Consider the following 21,841-nt stretch of genomic DNA (forward strand, 5'->3'; position numbering starts at 1 on the left):
AAGGAGGTCTTCTCTTTGTGCAAATAAGCCTTGCAGATGGTGCTGCGCTGACCTTGTTATCTGATTTTAGTGACCGCTCCCTCACATTTGAATCCTGGCCAGGGTGGTCAAGTCTGGTTGTCTGGATGTCCCTAGGCTGGACCGGCCTGCCAGCAGAATTTCACACAGGACTCCCACCAAGTCCTAAAGTAAGCCGTTATCACAGTAAGAACAATCTTTCCAACCTTCTGTTTATATACTTTTCGCGCAAATGACGAAACAGGCACTAGATACACTGAGACAAGGAGAGCCAGTATGGGACATGCAGGCATCCAGAACTCAAATCCAGGCAGACCAGGCAAGGTTAAAGCATAGTAATAAATGAGATACAAAGTTGATGTAATTATTTAATGACACAGGAAAATGTTATGAAACAAGATGGTTACAAATAGTGGGTAAGGATGACTTACTTCACCTTTGATAAAAAAATTTAAAAGTATGTATACAAAACACTGGAGGATTATGTATCAAAATACTGGCAGTATTTACTTCTGTTCAGTGATTAAATATTCTTCTCTGTTTCTGTGTACTTTCTGAAACATGATTATTTCTGAAACAAAAAAGAATAGTTACTGGAAAGAGAAACAGTTATTAAATGCCAGAAGTCCAGCAATCAAGGTCTGAAGCCCAGGACATGTCTAGCTAGGGGGACAGTGGTTGAGCCCAGGTGTGGAACAGTATATCATTCTTTCCTCTTCCTACTGCAGTGCTGTTTACCAGACTGTTTCTTCTACATTTGATACTTATATTTAATAGGAATCTATGAATATGAACTGGTACAACAGCAAAATGATGCTAGCCACTTTGGTTTTAAATAACTACAAAATGTAATAACCATTCTGTAGTTATAAAACACTAGAAATAAAACATAAAACACACCAGAAATCAAAAGTTCCTACAACAAAAAACCCCATCTGACTAAACCACTGACTTTGTTCCTCATTCTGATGTGTGTTCATTTTCAATTTTCACCATAAATCTACTTTTGTTTCATGGATCTGGAAGAGGCAATTTTCCTCAAAAAGATGCTTTGCCTTCTAACTACTATGAAGAGTTGGAAGGGCTCACCAAAATCCAAACCACTTCAAACAAACAAGTTTGACTGAGGAGTGTCACCATTCTCTGTGCATTAAAAAAAAAAGTCTGCTAAGTTACCAAATGGAGAACAGCAGAGTATTACACCTGTAAATGAGGCTCAAAACTCTCAGATCTCATCCCCAACCTACCCTCCATTGTCAGGACTGCTGCGGCACTTTACTCAAATAACAATGACAACCCATATTTCTTCCTCTTAAAAAAGTAAAATGGAGAAAGGATCATTGTTTTAAAATCCAACATGTTAAAAAAAGTGCCACCTTTAACCGGAGGTGCTTCTTGGGTACTTCCCAAAGCCCCTGCCCTTTTACATGGCAGCATTTTCAGGAGGGGTCAGAAAACTACTGAAGTAAGGTCCAAGAAACAACTAAAGGTCCAAGAAACAACCAAAACCAAAAAAATAAACTCAGAATTTCAGCTGTCCAGTGTCACCTGCCCTGTCTGGCAGGCTGACACAGCACCCTAAGCCATACAAATCTTCAGACACCAGGAAGGAAAGGTACCAAAAGAATTACACTAGAACAGTAACCAGTTTGGGGAAAAAAAGATTTGAACTTAAAAACATTCTGTCATCACACACTAAGAAGATCCCTTGCTTTGTCCTTGGCCAATCAAGAAATACTGAACTGTTTTATATTCCCAAAGAGGAGACCCACTGGAAATATCAGTGCCAGCACCCCAAGTCAATTCATACTCTTGTTAGATGAGTCCCAAATCCTACGGCAACAACAATTCTTTTGTTAGAGCAAGAAAAAAAAAAAAAATCCATTTCAGAACAAAGGTTTGCCTTCAGTGAGAGAACTGCCTGCCGTCAGACGGTTTCTTGCTTATGTGCTTGAAGATCTTGGACTTCTCGACTTTTCTGGCTTTCTGGTAGCCGAAGCCACCACCGCCACCCCTTTTTCTAAGTTTGCCATCGTTGCTGTTCACGTCTAAAGGGGGACGTTAAGGAAATCAAGCAACACAAAGACAAGGACTCCAGTCTACCGTCTGCAGAAGAACCAGCCAGCTGTACCCCAGGGGCCCCACCACCCCTCCCCAGGCCACGAACACACACGAACATTCCAGACAATCAGGAGTGGCCACATGACTGTGGACTAAAACTAGCAGGATAGACTTTTAAGCCCAGTGTAATACTTGTATTATTTTTCCACGCAATGAAGTCGAAGAGGTAAATCAGTAAGTGTGTAGGAACACATTAAGAAATACTCCCAGTGTCAAAACAAAATGACTTTCACCTCTGTTGGGAGCTGATTCAGAGGTGCCTGACCGAGTGGAGTTGCTCCTCCTGTCACATGGGGACTCAAAATGTGTTCACAACAGCAGACATTCACTCGATGCTCACGATGCGGACAGCCACCCAAACTGCGGTCCTCCAAGTCCCCTTCGGAGTTACTACCACAGTGTTAACGAGCAGGCCTCACTCTAGCTGGCTGTTTCTTCTGTTGAAAATGTGTAATAAAACACATATTACGTATCATAACAGAAGCAACTGGATGTGCTCCCTTTGCCTTTTATCTTGAGTAGCACTTAGGTTATTTTCTTTCACTGGTCTTGCAATTTCCTTGCATGAAATCCTTCAACGACTGAGAGGATAAAAGCCCTCGGAGAGGTTCCATCTTGTCTTCAGCTTCTTCAAGGTATCCCACTCCTCTGGGTACCCTGCATAGTGAAGCCGCACACCGCCAAGCCCTGCCCCTCTGAGCTTCTCCCTGGAACGTACAACTCCTCCTGCTCTGCCTGCCACTCACATTCCACTGTCTTTTCTAAAGCCATGAACTGTCTCACTTGTGTAGTCTCCACCCCGACAATTAACCCCTGCCCACCCCATGGGAGCACTGACAAGAGGTCAGTGACCAGCTTGAAGGCCTGGGCCCTGCAGGCCTCAGCCAGAGCAGACACGCCAACCCAAGTGCGAAGCCCCAAGGCCCCTGGTCAAGCTTCTGTCCCTTAGTGCCTGGACGAATTCATAACCACAAAGAAAAGGATACTCAAATCAACAAAAGGAGGCACCTTGAAACCAAATGACAGAGCAACCTGAGGCAAGTTTAAGTTATTAACATTAAAGATCTGTTTCAGCGAATGGGAATCATACGCTCGAATGTATGACTTATATGCTTCCTGGGCTGACTTATGAAGGAAGTAGTTCTTTTCAATCAGCTTTTCAAGCTGAAACAGAAAGAAATATTGCTTTTAATGAAATAAAAAAGCATGTCATATAAAACATTTGTTCCAATACACTTGCTCCAAGCTTTGTAATATCTGTAAAATCAGGCTGCAGTTAAAACTAATGACAAAATTCTTATAAAACACGGACTGGGGCTTCCCTGGTGGCGTGGTGGTTAAGGATCAGCCTGCCAATGCAGGGGACACGGGTTTGAGCCCTGGTCTGGAGCCACATGCCGCGGAGCAACTAGGCCTGTGAGCCACAACTACTGAGCCTGCGTGTCTGGAGCCTGTGCTCCGCAACAAGAGAGTCCACAATAGTGAGAGGTCCGCCCACTGTGATGAAGAGTGGCCTCCACTTGCCGCAACCAGAGAAAGCCCTCGCACAGAAACGAAGACCCAACATAGCAAAAATAAATAAATACATAAATAAATAAAGATACGGACTGAAACAAGGTAGAGAGCTCTGAAATGTGGTCACCAGCACAACAAGACACTGAAACAATCACTCAGTCCAAACTTCTCACTTCATGAAAAGGGAGACTCGGAGCACAATGACTGTCAATGAGACACTAGAAAGGTGGTGCTGGGATGACCCTTCCTCCCCCTCTCCCCTGCATACCTGAGACTGAATGTCAGAAATTTTGGACCAGGAAAACTCAAATTCACTTAATGGAACCTAGGAAACAAAAGCACGCCGATTAGTAAACCAGGATGGCTCTGATGCAGCTCGTAGGGCACTGAAGAGATGAAAGGGGAACAGGCCTGTGGAATCCCATGGGCCAGACATCTGCTCCCTCTTGTCTCCCAATGCCAATGGGAAAGGCTTACCTTCCCTCTGCTAACTGCACATCAATCATGCTATGGAATCCCCTTGAAAGAAAAGGCAAGAAACTGGCAGGGGCAATAAATCACTGAAGCCCTTTTCTCTAAATAAAGGTCTCTGTGGATGCAACGTGATGAAGCAGCCTGAAGCCTCTACCTGAAAGAACCACTAGCCCTTCTCTCCAACACCACACTGCCCTGTGACTGGCATTTGTGACACTAGGTCACAATGATCACAAACTCCTACAGGAAGGATACTTCTTACCAGTTCTAACTTATTAGATGACTGGGAAAGTGCAAGACCGATGCTAGATGCTGGGGGAAAAGAACAACTGCCCAAGTCACGGGCCCTGCCGTCAGGGAGCCTGCAGCCTTGAGGGGAGACAGGTAAGTGATGAGACAACTTGATGAGCACCCGTGCTGGGGGGACATGAAGGAGAGCAGAGCCTCCCAGAGGAGATGGCAGCTAGCGGAAGCAGAGGCTATCTGAGAGCCAGGAAACAGGCATCTGGAGAAAAAGTGCAAGGGTTGATGGCAATCCCTAGGAAATGCTCCACGATGAGGGCAGCTGGGGGCGGAAAATCCACCAGGCGACACTGTGCCAGTGAAGAGGCAAATGTTAGGCAAGACAAGGCCTGACAAGCATTCTCACGACCTGGCAACAGAGAGGCCAAAGCCAGATTAGGGCGGACTGGAGACCAAAATCAGAGGAGCTGAAATATAACCCACTTTTCAAAATGGCAGACTGAGGAAAGGCGACAGGCAATAGCCATGCTGGACCTAGTGATAGGAGAGCGGGTTTAGGGTTGAAGTTATTTTTTTGGTCAGAGACTTGAGATGGTAAAGAGCTAACTGCCAGGGAGGGACTGAGTCAACGGACAAAGGCCCGAAGGAGGAAGAGGTAGGAAGGAATGAGTTCCCTTGGCCTCGGGCGAGGTGCAGACACCAGGGTGAAGACACATGGCAGAGAAGGCCGGTGTGAGGGAGCTCACTCACGAGGAGTGGAGGAGGTTTCAAACAGGGCTGGGCGGATGAGAGCGGAGACTGGGGACAGGAAGGCACCCTGCGCGACACAGAGCTCAAGAACGGGGCCTCGACGGTAGTTTTCTGCTCACATTTCCTGGGGGCGACCCACATAAATCTCATCTGCTAAACTGCTGTAACAGCTGTCCGAACAGCATGGCGACGACGCAGGACTCCTCGGACACACCTAGTAATGGTGCTTAAGGCCACATGCACCAGTAACCAATTCCTCTCGAGAGGAATCTGTCCCCAGCTTAAGGTTTTCCAAGTGAAGGTCTTTACCTTGGATTGCTTCAAGTAGCGAAGGAAACCCAATTCTTCAGGGCGCAAAATGAGCAAGGCATGCCCTCTGCCGTTCAGGCCTCTGGCTGTTCTACCCACACGATGAATATATTCCTTTGGTGGAGAGAGAAAACCTTAGGTAATACACTGGTTTCCACGGCAACCTGTGGCGATCTGCACATCCAGAACTTGCACGGTAGTGGACGGCAGTGTGCCAGCACGTCAGTGTGAGATGGTGCCCACCTCCACCTAGGGGCGCCACACAGCCCGTGACCATGCTCCCCAAAGCTAGTGCCCCACTCCTGCAGGGAGCATCCCCACAGAGGTAATAGAGCCACGCCCGGGGCCAAGGAAAGCTAGAGAGAACATTCACATGAATTCTATGATCTAATCAAATGACTATTAAGTGTGCTTCAACTTCAAAAGGGTTTTGGGAAACATATTTAAATGCTGGCTAATCTATATAATCTATTGTTTGCTGAAATACCCAGTAAAACTTTTTTTTTTCAGTAAAACTTATTTTACTGCATATACTAAAGAATGGTATCTATCTCTGTAAGCAAACTTTATTTCCTTCTGACATCTACTATTCTTAACAGATACTTCCAAGCATAGGACATGCCTAACTTAAGTCCCACTGACACCTCTCAGATCTCCTTGCACACACCCTCTTTGGGTCCTGCAAAAGCCGTAAACACTACCAGCATCAGAGAAATACTGAAGTCACTGCACACTACAGGGATATTCTGTGGAATGTGGTATTTCTCAGGGAACCTTGGGGTCATCCGGAGGGTCATACTGAACAATCCAGTCCACTTCAGGAATATCCAGCCCTCTAGCTGCCACGTCTGTACACAACAAGATCCCCGAATCTGCATTGCAGAACTGGAAGAACGTGGTCGTACGCTTATTTTGTTTCTGCCTTCCCTAGAATCAAAACAAAACATCCATTGGAACAGAAAACTTGAAGTTGTTTGTGGGAGGTCTTGATGTAGAATCCCCAAACTGTGGAACTATTACCCTGCTTTATTTCAAGTTCATAACCTGTCCTAATTCCTCAAGGGATGGCATCCCTTCCTCCTTTCTGGTCCCTGCCCCTCCACCCCCAGCAAAGCTCCCTCCACACAGGATCAGTCACCCACTATTGCCCAAACTACTTAGAACTATGTTTGGAGGAGAGAGCAATACCTCAATCCCCACAATCTATATAACTTGATAAGTGTAACCTGTTTTTAATAAATTCATCATAATCACTTACATGAATGGCCAAGACAGGCAAATCGATGTAGTTCAGCAACTCGTAGTGGTATTTCACGGACTTACAGGATGAAAAGAAGACCATCAGTTTCTTCTTCCGGTTCTTCTTAAGGAATGTAAAGAGTAGGAGGAACCTCTTTTCGGAAGGACAGACAACATATCCCTAGGAGAGGTTCAAGTGAACAGACACAAAATAATCAAATGGACATTTTCAGCTTCATGAACTAATATAATTTGATGGAGAGCACAGATTAGTACAGCATATACACCGTTATACCTCACCTACAGCAAAATTACTGCCTTCACTATAACAATGCATTCCTAAAATAAGACTAAGTTTAACTCTTGATTGCTTTCATTGGCTACAATCACTGGATACTAAATACTTTCCATATTTTTGAAATTACTGATATACCAATACCCCTATTAACTGGAACCCTCAAAGTGTACCAATGATTCATTTTTAGAAGTTCCTTAACAGCAAGATCTCAAATAACCACAGCTTAAGTGCACCGTCCTAAACATGATAACAAAGCTGGGTGAATATATTTTTAAAAACTAAACAACCAATGAAAGGTTTTTAAGCTAAAGTGTCACAGGAAACATATCATTCATCAGACGACTCAACCTTACAGCTCTATTTTTAATCAACTTAGTCTGGATCTCTGTCACCTCATTTCCACAGCAAGGCGCCTGAAACCAGCCTCTCCACCTTCTAACTCACCTCACATCTTAGCGCAAGAGCAGATTAAAACAGCAAAATGTTTTTTACTCATCTAAAATTGGCAGTGATATATTTAGTTCATTAACCCATTTGCTTTCTAGACGATCCTCCAAACACTTGCAAGGAAACACCAGCGATCCTTAAAATTGAAGGTATTGACAAGAAGTACCTGCTCGAGACCGTCCACGGTTGCATGAGCTTTATCGTCATCAACACCGACATACAAGGGCTCCTTTTTCAGAGAAATCCTTGCCAGGTCTTCAACTTTTCGAGTTTGTGTGGCAGAAAAGAGCATGGTCTGCCTGCGGGCTGAAACACACCCACATAAACATAAGCCAGATCCTTCAGGGAACCTTTAGAATTGCTCCACAACTAAAAACGCTCTCAGTGGAACTATCAGAAATGAGAAACATGGTATCGCTATAAATAGTAAGAAAGGAACACCATGGACAACTTTATGTCTAGACATTTGACAACTAAGATGAAATGGACAGCTTCCTTGAAAAAGAAACTGCTAAAGCTTGCTCAAGGAGAAATAGAAAACCTGAATAGCCTTTTATCTATTAAGGAAATTATAGTTAAAATCTTCATGTAAAGAAGACTCCAGCCCCAATGGCCTCTGCTGGTGAAGTCTACCAAACACTTAAGAAAGAAATATTATCGATATTTCATAAACTCTCCAGGACACTGAAGAGAGCCTTACTTCCCAACTCATACCTTTTACAAAGTTTTAGCAAAGTGAATCCAGAAATATATATAAAGGATAATGTATCATGACCAAGTGGGGTTTATTCTAGGAATGCAAGGTTGGTTAACAGTTGAAAATTAACCAATATAATTTACCATATTAACAGACTAAAGAAAAAACATCTGATCATTTCAACAGACACAGAAAAAACACCTGTCAGAATTTAACATTTATTACTGATTTAAGAAAAATCTTAGCAAACTAGGAACAAAAGGGATCACCCTCAGTCTGCTATAGGGCATATAGATCTAGAACATCTACAGCTAACATCATACTTAATGGTGAAAGACTGAATGCTTTCCCACCTAAGATCAGGAGTAAGACAAAGATGTCTTCTCTTGCCAATTCTATTCAGGATTATACTGGAGGTTCTGGCCAGCTCAATCAGGCAAGAAAACAATTAAGTGAAAAATTTTATCTCACAAAAGATATGAAAAAACCTGTACACTGAACTTTGAACACTGCTGAGAGAAATTAGGGAGCTAATAAACGAAATTCTACCTCATTCACGTGTTGAATGACTCAACATTGTCTTCCACCAATGATCAATATTCAGTACAATCCCAAGATCCCCAGAGATTAACAAACTGATTCTAACATTCTTATAGAAATGCCAAAGACAAGACTGGCCAAAACAATTTTGAAAACGAACAAAGTTGGAGGGTTAACACTACCTAATTTCAAGACTTAACAGGAGGAACTGGAAATTCCATACACTGCTGACGGGGATGTAAACTGGTACAAGTTAAACATACACCAGTCACTCCATTCCTAGGTAATCACCCAACAGAAAAGGAGATATGTGCCCACAAGAAGAGCTGCAGAGGGATGTTCACAGCAACTTTATTTGCAGTAGACCAGAACAGTTAGCACCACAGTCGTCCATCAACAGTTACATGGATAGACGGGTTGTGGCATATTTATACACTAGAACGCCACTGAGGAATAAAGCAAAGAACTACTGATACGTGTAACGGCACAGACGAATCACAGAAGAATTTGCGGAGCAAAAGAAACCAGATAAAAAGAGAGTTACACTGCATATGAATTCATATGAATCCCTGGAAAATGCAAACCGATCCACAGTGACAGAGAGCAGATCAACAATCTCCTGTGAGAGAGATGTGCGTGGCAGCTGTTGCAAGTAGGGGGCGGTGAGAGGGAGGGATTACAAAGGCGCACAAAGTTTTGAGGGTTATGGAAATGTTCACTGTATTGACTGTGGTGATGGTTTCGAGGTGTAAACAGGACAAAAACGTATCAAATCATACATTTAAAATATGTAGATTATGTTAATTATACCTCAATGAAGCATTAAAAAACCAATCATATAATGTACTGAACCATGGTGTTCTTATAGATATAAGCAGTTTACAATGTTTCAAGTACTCTAACCAAGGTATGGACCACTCAAACATAACACAGAAAGCAGCAAGTTGATGGCTACCCAGGAGATGTGAGATGGGGTGGAGGGGACAGACGGGAACCAGATGTACGCTAAGACTGTTCAACTTGCATGGCAGCCTGTCAAATGGCAAAACCACTGAGTTAAGTCACTAGTGAGAGTGATGCCTGTGCTGCAAACTACATCTGAGGGTGACTGGCACAACCACTGCACTTGCTAAAGTAAAATCCTGATATTAGTAGTGTTCATACAGGAAAAGCTCTCATCTACTTCCAACAGCTGCTCGGCAAACCACGTGCAGATGCTACCTACTTACTTGGCAGAAGTTTAATAATTTGCTTTAATTCTTCTTCAAACCCAACATCCAAGATACGATCAGCCTCATCAATAACCAGACACTGTAGGTTTTTATACATAAACCCTGGGGTATTCTGACAAGACAAAGGACAAAGAAAAACTGTTAGCTGTCAAGTTTATGTTTCACACAGACAAAAGACGGGGACCACACAATCGTGTTCTCTCACCTGCATATGGTCCAGGAGACGGCCTGGTGTGGCCACAATGACGTTGATCCCATTGGCAAGCTTCTGTGCTTCAGCAGACCTGTTACTGCCACCCATTATTAATCCATACGTGTGAACGTGGTGTGTCATCAGCTCCTTAAGGACACCAAAAGTCTGCATGGCCAGTTCCCTAGTAGGTGAGAGAATAAGGACTCCTGTTCCTAAAAAGCAAAACAGGATATACAGTGAAAGTCAAACTAGTTATCACCAGGAGTCCACCAACAGCTACAACAGACTTCCAGTGAGATACTGGCAGAAACAATGGGGCCACAGACTTACCATTCCTGGGCATGAACTTTAACTTAACTATGAGTTCAACTGCAGGAATGAGAAATGCCAGGGTTTTGCCACTGCCTGTTTTTGCAGCTGCTAGAAGATCCCTAAAAAATAAAAAGGAAAAGGAGAGAGACATTTAGTCTACTCACTCAACAAGTACCATGTACTATCTCACGTTTTAAGCACTGAGGCTAGATCATAACAAAAAAAAAGTCCCCACTTTCTCTATCACTGAAATCAATCATGTGGGTAAAATACTTAACTCAAAAGTAAGAATTGTGCTAAAACCAGAAGTGAACAATTTTCTCCAAACATCAGTAAATAAACTAAAGCCTTTAACGAAGGTTGGGTATATTACCCAACATGGTGCAAGATCAACAGAACATACTGGTATTTTCTTTCCAAATTACTAGCACTAAAAATAGAGATACTAATGCCCAAACCTCAATGTTAATCATACCTGCCCTCCAGAAGTGGTCTGATACTTTTATGCTGAATTTCAGTCATGTTTGTAAAGCCCATTTCTTTTATTGCCTTCAGAGTGTTCTCATTGACAAGATTAGTCAGAGAATCAAACGAAGTATCCTCAAAAGCTCCTAAAGATAAGACAGTTTATCATTAGCAAATTTATCTTTTCTTAATAGTTAATATTGATAGTTTCCTAAATTAGTTTTGCTGATTGAAAACATTACTGGGTTGGTGTCAAGCTTAGAAGAGCTTCTTCCAATAAGAAAAGAATAAACCCCAACCATTCCTATAAAAAAACCTTATACTTTTGAAGTTTCTCCACTGCTAATGGCTGTGTGATGTAAACTCCAGAGCCTACACTGTAACAAAGTAACAGACGGAGAGATGGTACAGTCAAGGGACTTGTATGAAATGAAAATGCCAAGGTGGCAGGAAGGGGAGGGGGGAGAGACGGGGGTGGTTTGCTGGGGCAGAGTTCAGAGAGAAATGAAATGTTTAAGAAATGTGAAATAAAAAGTGAAAACATTCAGTATAACAAAAACTGAATATGCAATCAATCAAAATAGTAACTCTCACTCCAAAAAGACAACTGAGAAGAGTCGGGTGTAGCCACAGATGGTGAGACTATACCCCTGTATCAGGTGTACTGTGGTTCTCCAGCAGAGGGAGGCATCAGTATCACCAGGGAGCTCCCCGCCCCACACGTGCCCTGGCTATAACCCAAGTTTTGGCAGCCTCGACACCACTGACATTTTGGGGTGGATAATTTTTTGTTGTGAGAGGTTGTCCTATGCATTATAGGATGTCCTGCAGCATCACTGACCTCTACCTACTGGATGCCTGCAGCCTGCCCCCAGTTCTGACAACCAAACATACTGGTGGCCAACCCTCATGTTTTGCCCGGGACGGTGGTTTACGGGACACAGGACTTTGAATGGGAAAACTGGGATGAGCTGGTCACCCTACCTGGGAGGTAAAATTACCCTGTTTGAGAAGCACTGCCATAACCTCTGCAATTGTGATTATGGAGATTGGGTACTGGGCCTCAATTATTTTAATAAACAAAAAACCCAAACCAAACAACCCAAGCAACTGCTAGACATTTCTGGTTAGGAGCAACTGATTCTAGCCTAAACGCTTGACTTTACAGGTAAAGAAATAGAGGCTAAAGGAGGTGACTCTGGCACAAGCCCCTCAATAATGTTAATTTCACCCTTCTCTTTTAGTAATGGAGTCAGTATTGAACCTCTGGGCTCCAGACTTCCAGGCCAATGATTTTCCTACTACAACACGGAGTGAGCTTTAGAAAGTGACAAACCAAAGGAACAGAGGACCCCAAGAACTATTCGTGTGCATGTCAAAATATTTAGTGTTAGAAATAAAGAAAAGGGAAAAACAGAAAAAGAAACAACAAGAACTAAGGCACACAACGTGGATGATAAAAAGCAATAGTTAGATATAAAATCATTTCTTGTCAATACTTATTTTTTCCAAGTAAATAAAAAGCCACAACCGAACCTTTGAATACTATAACCCAAGGAGGCATATGACATTTTACAGAAGCTCTATCTGGGAAACACTGATAGCTACCTGTCAGTCCCAGGGGCAGGCTGGGCACCATGCTGTCATTGTCCTCACTGTCCGGCTTCTCCACACTGCTTTCTGTTTCTTCAGGAGCCCGGGCGCCATCTTCAGACTCTCCCTGGTCTTCAGTTTTTGCTTTTTTGGAATCTTTGGATTAAAGGACAGACCCCCCACAAATTTTTTTCTTAAAATAAGAATACCAAATGAGACCACAAAATAAAAGACGTGTGATGCAAAAAGGCATATTTTCAAAAGCTTAACATATTTTCAGTTTTAATTTGCTAAGAATCTCTTTTTCCTAATTAAAAAATCTGGCTATATTAAAAAACCCAGTGGGACACACAGATTTGCCAACAAACTATTTTTTAGGCTTCTTAATACATATTCTTTTACTGAAGTATAGTTGATTTACAATGTTGTGGTTTCAGGCATATAGCAAAGTGATTCAGTTCTACCTACATATATGTATATATTGACGTTCTTTTAAAAAAAATTCTTTTTCATTATATTGAATACAGTTCCCTGTGCTATACAGTACAAATCCTTGCTCTTTGTTTTATATATGGTAGCATGCGTCTGTTAACCCCATACTCCCAATTTATCCAACCCCCTTCCCCTTGTTTTCTGTCTGTGAGTCTCTTTCTGTTTTGTAAGTTCATTTGTACTATTTTTCAGATTCCACATATATGTGATATCATATAATATTTCTTTCTGTCTGACTTACTACTTATATATTATACCATCTTAGGTGAGCAAGAAATTTTTTATAAGCTGAACTAAACAATTTAAGTATGTTAATCACACCCAGTTCTATAAACATTACTGAGAATAAAAACAAGGCAAGTCATGAATGTTTTTAAAAAAAAAAACTTGTAACAAGCACCGGTTTTTCCTCCTATGCCATTAAAGATAAATTTTCGATAAAAGCTAATTTTGTTTTAAAGGGGAACAGAAACACAAAAGGCTCTTCATGTTACTAGAGGCAGACTACAAAGCAACAATCTACTTTGCTGGGCGACAAAAACTCGCCTGTTCCTTGACTGAAAGTGGTGAGGGGAGGAGAGGGAAGGCCTCCTGGCTTTTCATTTCTACATGCACGACTTTCATAACACAGTCCCTTAAACTACCATTCCAGTCTTACCTCCCATCATGCTCTTAAATGTTCCACTCTGGGCCAAATGGGTTAACCACCATGCTGGGCCTTTACAAGTTTATGGCAGTTAGTGATGCCAGTTACAACAGAAGTGACCTAAACCAGAACTCAGGACTCTTTGGAGCCCAGGACTGGCCTCTTCCTTGGACCTTACTACCACCCTTCTGGGAAATGGGCAACACTGCAGGACCCACACGTTCAAAAGGCCATGGGTATTATCAGCTGGTCTTCAAGGTTTAATACTTCTGTTTTCCTCAAAACAGTTCTTAACGGTTACCAATAGGATTTATACTCCCAGCCCTGTGATTCAATGCTTGAGAAAAAAAAAAAATATCACTTCCTTAGGCATACTCAGAACAAGAATCCTAAGGGCACTAATCATTTTAGAACATGATTACAATCACTTTAAATAAAAACTGTAATGTCTAATCCTCATGCTTTTCTCTATCTTATTTCACTTTTTGTTTAAACCATTTCTCATAACTTACAACTGTATTATAGCCTGTAGGTAGTAAAAAGACAGCCATGCATGTTGGGAAAACAGACAATAGATGAATAGGATATGCTTACACAAAGTGCTGCCAAACGTCTATAAAGGGCCAGACTGTAAACATTTTAGGCTTTGCAGGCCATATGGTCTCTATCACCACAAAGGCCAAGTAAAAAAATGGGCATCTCAGTGTTCCAATTAAGCTTTATTTGCAAAAATAGGCAGAGGCTGAATAGCTTGCTGACACCGGTTCTATCCTGTCTTGAAATCTCTGCTTGCTCACATTTCAATTAAAATGCCTATTCTTTCACCTAAGCTTATTCAATCCAAGAATGTTGCAAAAGAAAATAGCCCTGCCTCCCCAATCCTGGCCATTCTACTCACTTGGAAATTAACGTTCCATTTATTCAGAAGTTTCCTAACTGCTATTTTATACACTTTGCATATCCAAATTATCACTAAGTTGCCTTTCAAAGGTAGGAATTTATTGTAGGAAAAAGGAATGGGGCAAAAAAAGACGTAAATGAAAAGAATCACTAATGCAAAGGCCTTGACACATAAAGACCCAAGAAGATAGACTCTACTACCAGCCCAGATTTCTTTAGTGTCAGTAATTCCACAGTCCTCTTTGGAAACAGGTAAACCTAAAGTATTTTCCATAACATCTTATGGAAAAACCCGAATGAACTTTTTGGCCAGCCCAATACTATGTCACAGTACGTTCTGTTTATCATAAAAAGATCAGATAGTTAACTGCCAAAGAAGAGCAGTATTTTGAGAAACGTTAAACTGCAGCCCCCCCCCCCATTTGCTTTAGCTACCAGGCTAGTTTCTCACAGTCTTGCATGTCATGTGGATATAAGAGGAGAGGAAAAGCAGAATGATAACTTGAAAACCTGAATAGCTTAAGTTCAAAGACAATACATACCAGGCCCAGCATCATCCACTATTTTTCTCTTTTTCTTCTTCTTCTTCTTCTTTTTTGATTCTGCATTGGGAGACTGCATTGCTGCTTCTCCACTGGTCAGTGTGCTAGATTTCCTGGAGGATTTTTTAACTTTTACATTTTCCACTGTTTCTTTAGGTAAGTCTCCATTTTGGGCTTCTGACCAGACTGCATTCATAGACTGTTTTAGGAATTTTTTAACTTTTCCACCTACTACTGCTTCTTCAGAGATGTCTCCATTTTGGGTTTCTGACAAGCCCACATTCACAGACTGTTTTAGGGGCTTTTTAATTTTTCCACCTCCCACTGTTCCTTCAGACACATCTCCATTTTGAGTTTCTGACAAGTTCACAGCTGAGGCCCCTGTTTAAAAACAGAACACACATAGTGACAAAGGAGAGGTTTACTTAGAAACAGTGGTATCCCAAATGAGAAATGTCATGGCTTCCAGGACTGAAATGATTTAGTTTTTACTTCCCTGTCAGGTATATTAAGACAACTTCCAATTTTACAGTGTTCTACTGCAGGACAAATAAATTTAAAAAAAAAAAAAAAAGGAAAAGCTGCATTGATTTTTTAAATTCAAAAACCACATCTCTGTCCATAAGGAGTTGAAAGTCTGGAACAAGGAAACTTCAGTGAGGTTAAATAAACAGATGGGGCCAATGTTACTTACAAAATATACATTCTAATATTAGGTACTTGACAAATATACTTTCCTAGACATCAGTGAATTGAAAATTCTGTTGATGTAACCACTTATTTGTCTTGATATTTATCATATATAAATGCCTAAGACTGTCTTTACAAAACTATCTGTTTGTATACAGAAGAAGCACCATCTTTTGTTACCTTTAAGAAATAGTTAGCAACGCTTTGTTATTCTATAGGAAATGGAAATATAAGGGAACTTCAAAAACACTATTCCTAAAACCCACACAACTCTTCTCTCCTCCAGGATTTCTTTCAATCAACTAATCTCTGCAGAAAACCAGCCAGTGTAAGGCATTATGCCTCCAACACTGCCCTAGGGGGCTTCCGTATTATACAGGACCGAAAAAGGTTAACATAACTTCAGGATGTCTGACCCACTGTCAGGAAGTTAGGACTGCAAATGAGGTAGGTAAAGAAAAGTGACATTCAGGTAAAATACTTTTCATGGAAGTCCTTAAGGATGCAAATACATAGAAGCTCTTAAGAAATTTATAACCTAAAGTTCGGGGTGACAGGAAGACAGGGCACGAGATTATGCACATGCGTATGATATGTGCAAAAAGACATTCTGGGAGCTGAAAATGATGAAGTTCTTCAAGAGTCGAAACGGAGGGCAGGTGGGTAGGGGAAGGCAAGGGTATCAGGAATGTTCTGTGAAGAAGGACACCTAGCTTGTTCTGAAGCGACAGAGACAGGAGATAGTTGATGTGAAAGGAAGATGCGGGGAGATGAGAAAGTCCCACGTGCCTGATTGTAAATGGGGGTTGGGGATGACCCTAGAAATGGTGAGGAAGTCAGAAAGGGAGGGTGGAAATGGGGCAGACTGGAAACGAACTCTAGAGGCCTCCTGCCCGAACTCTGTAAGGACAAACTGCTGCTCAGAAAGGGCAGATCTGGAGCAACGCGGAGAGTCGGCATCTGCGCGGGGCCCGACGGGAGGCCGCCCCGGGCTGCCTTTCCACGCTCCGCAAGCACGCGCGCTCTGCGGGGACGCTGTCAGCGCAACATCGGGGCCGCAGGGCCTCCCCACCAGCGCCGCTCGGCCGCTCAGCGCCGCTCGGCCGCTCGGCCGCTCGGCCCCGCGGGCGCCGCAGAGCGCCACGGCCCACGTGCTGGCTCCCTCCGCAACCCAGGCCGCCGCGAAGCTGAGCGCATCTCACCCTGGAGCTTTAGGTTTCGCTGTCGCAATTTGAGGTTCCGCTTCTCGATCTTCTTGCGTAAAAGTTTCATCGGTAAATGAGACATTTTGTCGGTGAAACACCTTCACGGCGGCGCCACAACCCGGCTTCTCTGCTCCCCCGGTGACGTTACTTCGTTTCCGCCCACACGAGCTCAGTTCAGCCAGCCGGAAATACGTCACAGGAGCGCTCGCGGTCGTCGGAGCGGAAGTGGGTCCGGAGCGGAAATGCTTCCGGGCGCGTGCGGCGTCTTACCCTTCGAGACCGGATTCTCTGCAGCGCCCTCTAGGGGAACGTAGGACTGGCCCTGCACTGTGTTCCTTCGCATCGTGCCCGAGCCAGCGGACCACTGAGGACATTTGGTAGTTTGAGGTTCTTCTGGGGAAGTGTGAAATATCAAGGCCGAGCAGAGGGCCTTAGGGAGTCTCCATTCTTTTTTTTTTTTGCTGTACGCGGGCCTCTCACTGTCGTGGCCTCTCCCGTTGCGGAGCCCAGGCTCCGGACGCGCAGGCTCAGCGGCCATGGCTCACGGGCCCAGCCGCTCTGCGGCATGTGGGATCTTCCCGGACCAGGCCACGAACCCACGTCCCCTGCATCGGCAGGCGGACTCTCAACCACTGCGCCACCAGGGAAGCCCGGGAGTCTCCATTCTTATGTTCCTACCCTCTTTGGATCCTGGTAAGTTGAGTAGTACCTAAATTTCGTATATGTGTGTTCTCAAACTTGTTTGACCGCTCTCCTCAGTGAGAAATACACTTTCCATGTCACTTGCTACCCAGTAATCCACACATAAATATAACATTTCTCAAAGCAATACCCTAACTCTTGTTTCACTTTGATATTTTTCCTTCGATACCATTCATCCCATCCTAAATTCTGAGTCCATTAAATATTCTGATTAGAATGCATTTAAATTGATTTTACTACTCTATTAAAGGATTGGCTGCAGTTTGAAAAATACAGGTTTATAATCCCCAAAGCTCATACCCACAGACCCTTAAAAAGTCAGGACAGAAATTACAATCTGGCTGGACAGTAGACAGTTTTGTGTGTGTGGAAGAGGGTACATTAAAAAAAAAAAATGTTGGGCTTACCTGGTGGCGCAGTGGTTGAGAATCCGCCTGACGATGCAGGGAACGCGGGTTCGTGCCCCGGTCCGGGAAGATCCCACATGCCGCGGAGCGGCTGGGCCCGTGAGCCATGGCCGCTGAGCCTGCGCGTCGCGCGTCCGGAGCCTGTGCTCCGCAACGGGAGAGGCCACAACAGTGAGAGGCCCGCGTACCACTAAAAAAAAAAAAAAAAAAAAAAAAAAAAAAAAGTTGCCAACGTTAAAAATTGGGGATAGTTCTTGTAGAAATTCACATCTTTCTTTAAAAATTGGTACAAATGGGCTCAAATTCCCCTTGGCAATAATCAATTTGAGCTGAACGATAATTGGAAGGGTTAATGAAAGCTAGAATAATTTGTTCAATTGGAGTGGCAGAGCATGAGCTCATAGGGATTAGACATAATCAGGGGAAAAGAGAGAGGGAGAAAACTTGGGAGGGAGTTTAAACAGAATGTAAATAAACTGACTGAGAAATTACATTGAATTGGACTAGAAATTGAGACAAACCATGATATGCTTAAGTTGTTACTAATTGGGTGGGTTAGATGAGTCAGAAATTTAAACTGGCACACATGCACAGACACCCACAGACACACACATGCACAGACACCCACAGACACACACAGGCACACACACAGACACACAGATATACATACATACATACACACATACAAACATATCTCAGTTTAAATATATATATGGCAGCTTAAATTGATATATATCAGTTTATATATTTGTCTATATACACTGCATTTTTTATATTTAAATTTTTTTGTATATTGTGAAGTTTTGACATCTTAAAAAACTCTTTCTGGCTGGAGAGAGATTGCTCCTCCAGGGACTAGCCAATTTTTAGAGATAGCAAAAGACTCAGCCAGGAGCATGCCTTTAATATGCAAACTAAGTAATGCAGAGCCATACCTTCTCCATCTGGCCCGTGTACCCCAAGAGGCAATATTCCTCTGCCTTAATCATCCCAGGGCCAGGTACCAAGCAACTATGGACCACTCCTATAGTTTACAGCCCACCTAAATTATTTAAACCAGTCAGCTGCAAACTGTTTGTTTTGCCTTGCTTTTCTTGAGGAACCTCCAATAAAGGCTGTGGCGTAGGCTCCTCCTTTGATCCTGCCCCTCCTGCCTATATGGGATGCTGGTGCTTCCCCATGTGGCCCTGCATGGTGTGGCATGCCTCCTCTTTCTAGTACCTGTGAGTATAATAAACTTTGTTTTCTTGAGCCTCTCCTGTGTCTCCTCTTGTGGTCATACCTGACTATCACATGAAAGAGCACAGAATATACATACGTATCTAATTCTCTCTATATATACATAAACATATATTCACATGATTAGACACCTGAATATTGGGTCTGTGACTTTGAAATTCACATCCATCACTCTTAGGTGAAACAGCTAATATCTTCCATATTTTCTTAAGGTACATGGAAGTGCTTCATTTTAAGGATTGGCAACCTTTCAGTAGCCACATATAAGGCTACTGATGCCATTTTTTGTAGACTTTTAGGAAAGGGATGAGAGATGATGACCTTGCATCTGGTCTCAGAATCAGGGGGTAGGAATTTTAACAGAGTGAATTGCCGAGACCAGGTCTGGTAGACAAATGCGTATCACTGGATGGGACTTCAGAAAATATCTGTGAGGTTTGGAGAGGTGCCAATCAAAAACATGTGCCTCTGAAAATCCTTTTGTCTCTCACTGAGACAAAATATCTTAATATTTTGAGCCTATCTTAATATCTATTTAGTATATGTTTGCAAAAGTCTTTAGAACTTTTTGCCTTGGTTCCCCATCCCAGATGTCCCTCTCCCCAGAATATATTCATTTCTCAATTATCAACTCATTTAGCAATTATTTTCCAAGCATACCTGTGCTATGAGTATGTGATTGGTGTGTGCTAAGTTCTGAGAATAGAACAGTGGGTAAGATGCATGTGGCTCGCCTTTGTGGAGATTACAGAACTTACATGGAAAACAGCCACGGTAAACTGTGCAGTGAGAAGGGAAGCACATGACAGGAACAACACCCTAGTCTGGGAGTGGAGTCCTTCATTCAGTGCCCACTGTGCATGTGCACTGGGCTAGAGTCAGGCAGAACACAGAGTGGAGATGACGTCTTTTACTTGCCTACCAGAAATACTTACATTTAGTATGGACCTTATTGCTTACCCATACCATTCTTTCTATTTCATTGGAGATCCTTAAGGCTTAGACAAGTGTTTATATAATAAAAAGCAGATTTGTCCATACAAAATTTCTTCTCATTCAAAAAAAAAAAAGCCTCACTTCACTGGGAAAAGAAATCAGTCTATTTCACAAATCCCTTAGAATTTGTTAGAAATAACTGACTCACTCTCTAATCACTGCATTTGGATGCTTGAAACATTTTCCTAGGGACTTTCAAATGCTATTTTCTATAAGGTTAACCACCCTTTAGTTTGTAGGAAAGTGCTACATTACTGTAAGTAAGTGGGGTGTTGTACCCTTCATGTGGCTTGACCCTGGTTCTTGGTATTGTCTTAAGCAGATGGCAGGTGCTTGAGAAATGTCTTCTTCAATGAACTGACAGATATGAAAATGAGAGAGCATTTTAGGGAGCATTGCAACAACTCTCCAAGTCACGATTATTGTAGTGGTTCTAGGGACTAGAGTACATAACCTTTCTCTAAGTGTATTTATTTGTTATTTTAAAAAATCTACTCTGTTCCCGGTACTATTTCGGGCCCTGGGAATCAGCAGTGAACAAGACAGGCAAGGTCTTTGTTTCCAGGGATCTTAGTGCCTAGAGAGGGGAGACAGATATCAATCAGTTAAACAAGTGAGCGAACAAGGTAACTTTACATGGAGCTAAATGCTGGAGAGACATTAAAACAAGATGATGTCATATAATAGAGAGAGACGGTTCGGAGGCCAGGGCAGCATGCTACTCAGGGTGGGAGGTATTTTTGTGGAGCGAAAACAGCCATACAAAGATCTGAGGCCAGAGAAAAGGCTGGCAAAGACAAGCCTTAGTATTTCATTAAATAACAGTACAGGACCACAAGAGCAGCTATGCAGGGGAGAGTCCAGGGCTTGGGCCAGGCTTGGGGAGGGAGGCTTGAAAAGGTATAGGAATTGGTGGGGGAAAGTGAGAACTTCAAAAAGACACCTTCCTTTGACCACCTGCCCCCTGAGCCCTCCAGTCTGACCACTGATGACAGAATCATAGACTGACCTTTGCTCATCCAGTACCTTGTGGAAACAAGAGTTCAGAATTGGGATTAACTTTAATACACTTTTTATTTGGCATGACTTTATTTTTAAATTTTATTTATGGCTGCGTTGGGTCTTCGTTGCTGCACGGGGGCTACTCCTCGTTGTGGTGCGCAGGCTTCTCATTGCAGTGGCTTCGCTTGTTGCGGAGCATGGGCTCTAGGTGCATGGGCTTCAGCAGTTGTGGCTCACGGGCTCTAGAGCGCAGGTTCGGTAGTTGTGGCGCATGGGCTTAGTTGCTCCGCAGCATGTGGGATCTTCCCGGACCAGGGCTCGAACCTGTGTCCCCTACATTGGCAGGTGGATTCTTAACCATTGCACCACCAGGGAAGTCCTGGCATGACTTTAGATTTACAAAAATTTTGCAATGATAGTGCCCGCCACTCAGCTTCCCCTTATGTTAACAGCTCATGTAGCTGTAAGACATTTGTCAAAATTAAGACATTAACACTGGCAAATTACTATTAACTAAATTACAGATTTATTCACATTTCACCAGTCTTTCCACTAATGTCTGTTTTCTGTCCCA

General features: G+C 42.8%; 1 protein-coding gene across 2 annotated transcripts; it reads right to left on the reverse strand.

Annotated features, from left to right (window-relative positions):
- Window positions 1–373: 373 nt before the first annotated feature.
- On the reverse strand, window positions 374–17,116 carry DDX18 (DEAD-box helicase 18). Of its 2 annotated transcripts, XM_059052499.2 has the most exons (14): window positions 16,919–17,116; window positions 15,027–15,407; window positions 12,462–12,602; window positions 10,864–10,999; window positions 10,407–10,507; window positions 10,089–10,288; window positions 9,881–9,995; window positions 7,581–7,720; window positions 6,689–6,850; window positions 6,205–6,357; window positions 5,431–5,544; window positions 3,923–3,979; window positions 3,126–3,303; window positions 374–2,066 (listed from the first exon to the last, which is right to left on the reverse strand). In XM_059052499.2, the coding sequence occupies exons 1-14, from the start codon at window positions 17,001–17,003 to the stop codon at window positions 1,924–1,926; spliced, it is 2,106 nt and encodes a 701-aa protein (XP_058908482.1). In that variant the 5' UTR covers window positions 17,004–17,116; the 3' UTR covers window positions 374–1,923. The 2 variants fall into 2 exon arrangements, with proteins under 2 accessions (XP_058908482.1, XP_066881981.1); XM_067025880.1 differs by lacking the exon at window positions 6,205–6,357 and having other exon boundaries at window positions 16,919–17,092.
- Window positions 17,117–21,841: the final 4,725 nt, after the last annotated feature.

The sequence above is a fragment of the Kogia breviceps genome, chromosome 2, assembly GCF_026419965.1.
Source record: "Kogia breviceps isolate mKogBre1 chromosome 2, mKogBre1 haplotype 1, whole genome shotgun sequence".
Lineage (NCBI taxonomy): Eukaryota > Metazoa > Chordata > Mammalia > Artiodactyla > Physeteridae > Kogia > Kogia breviceps.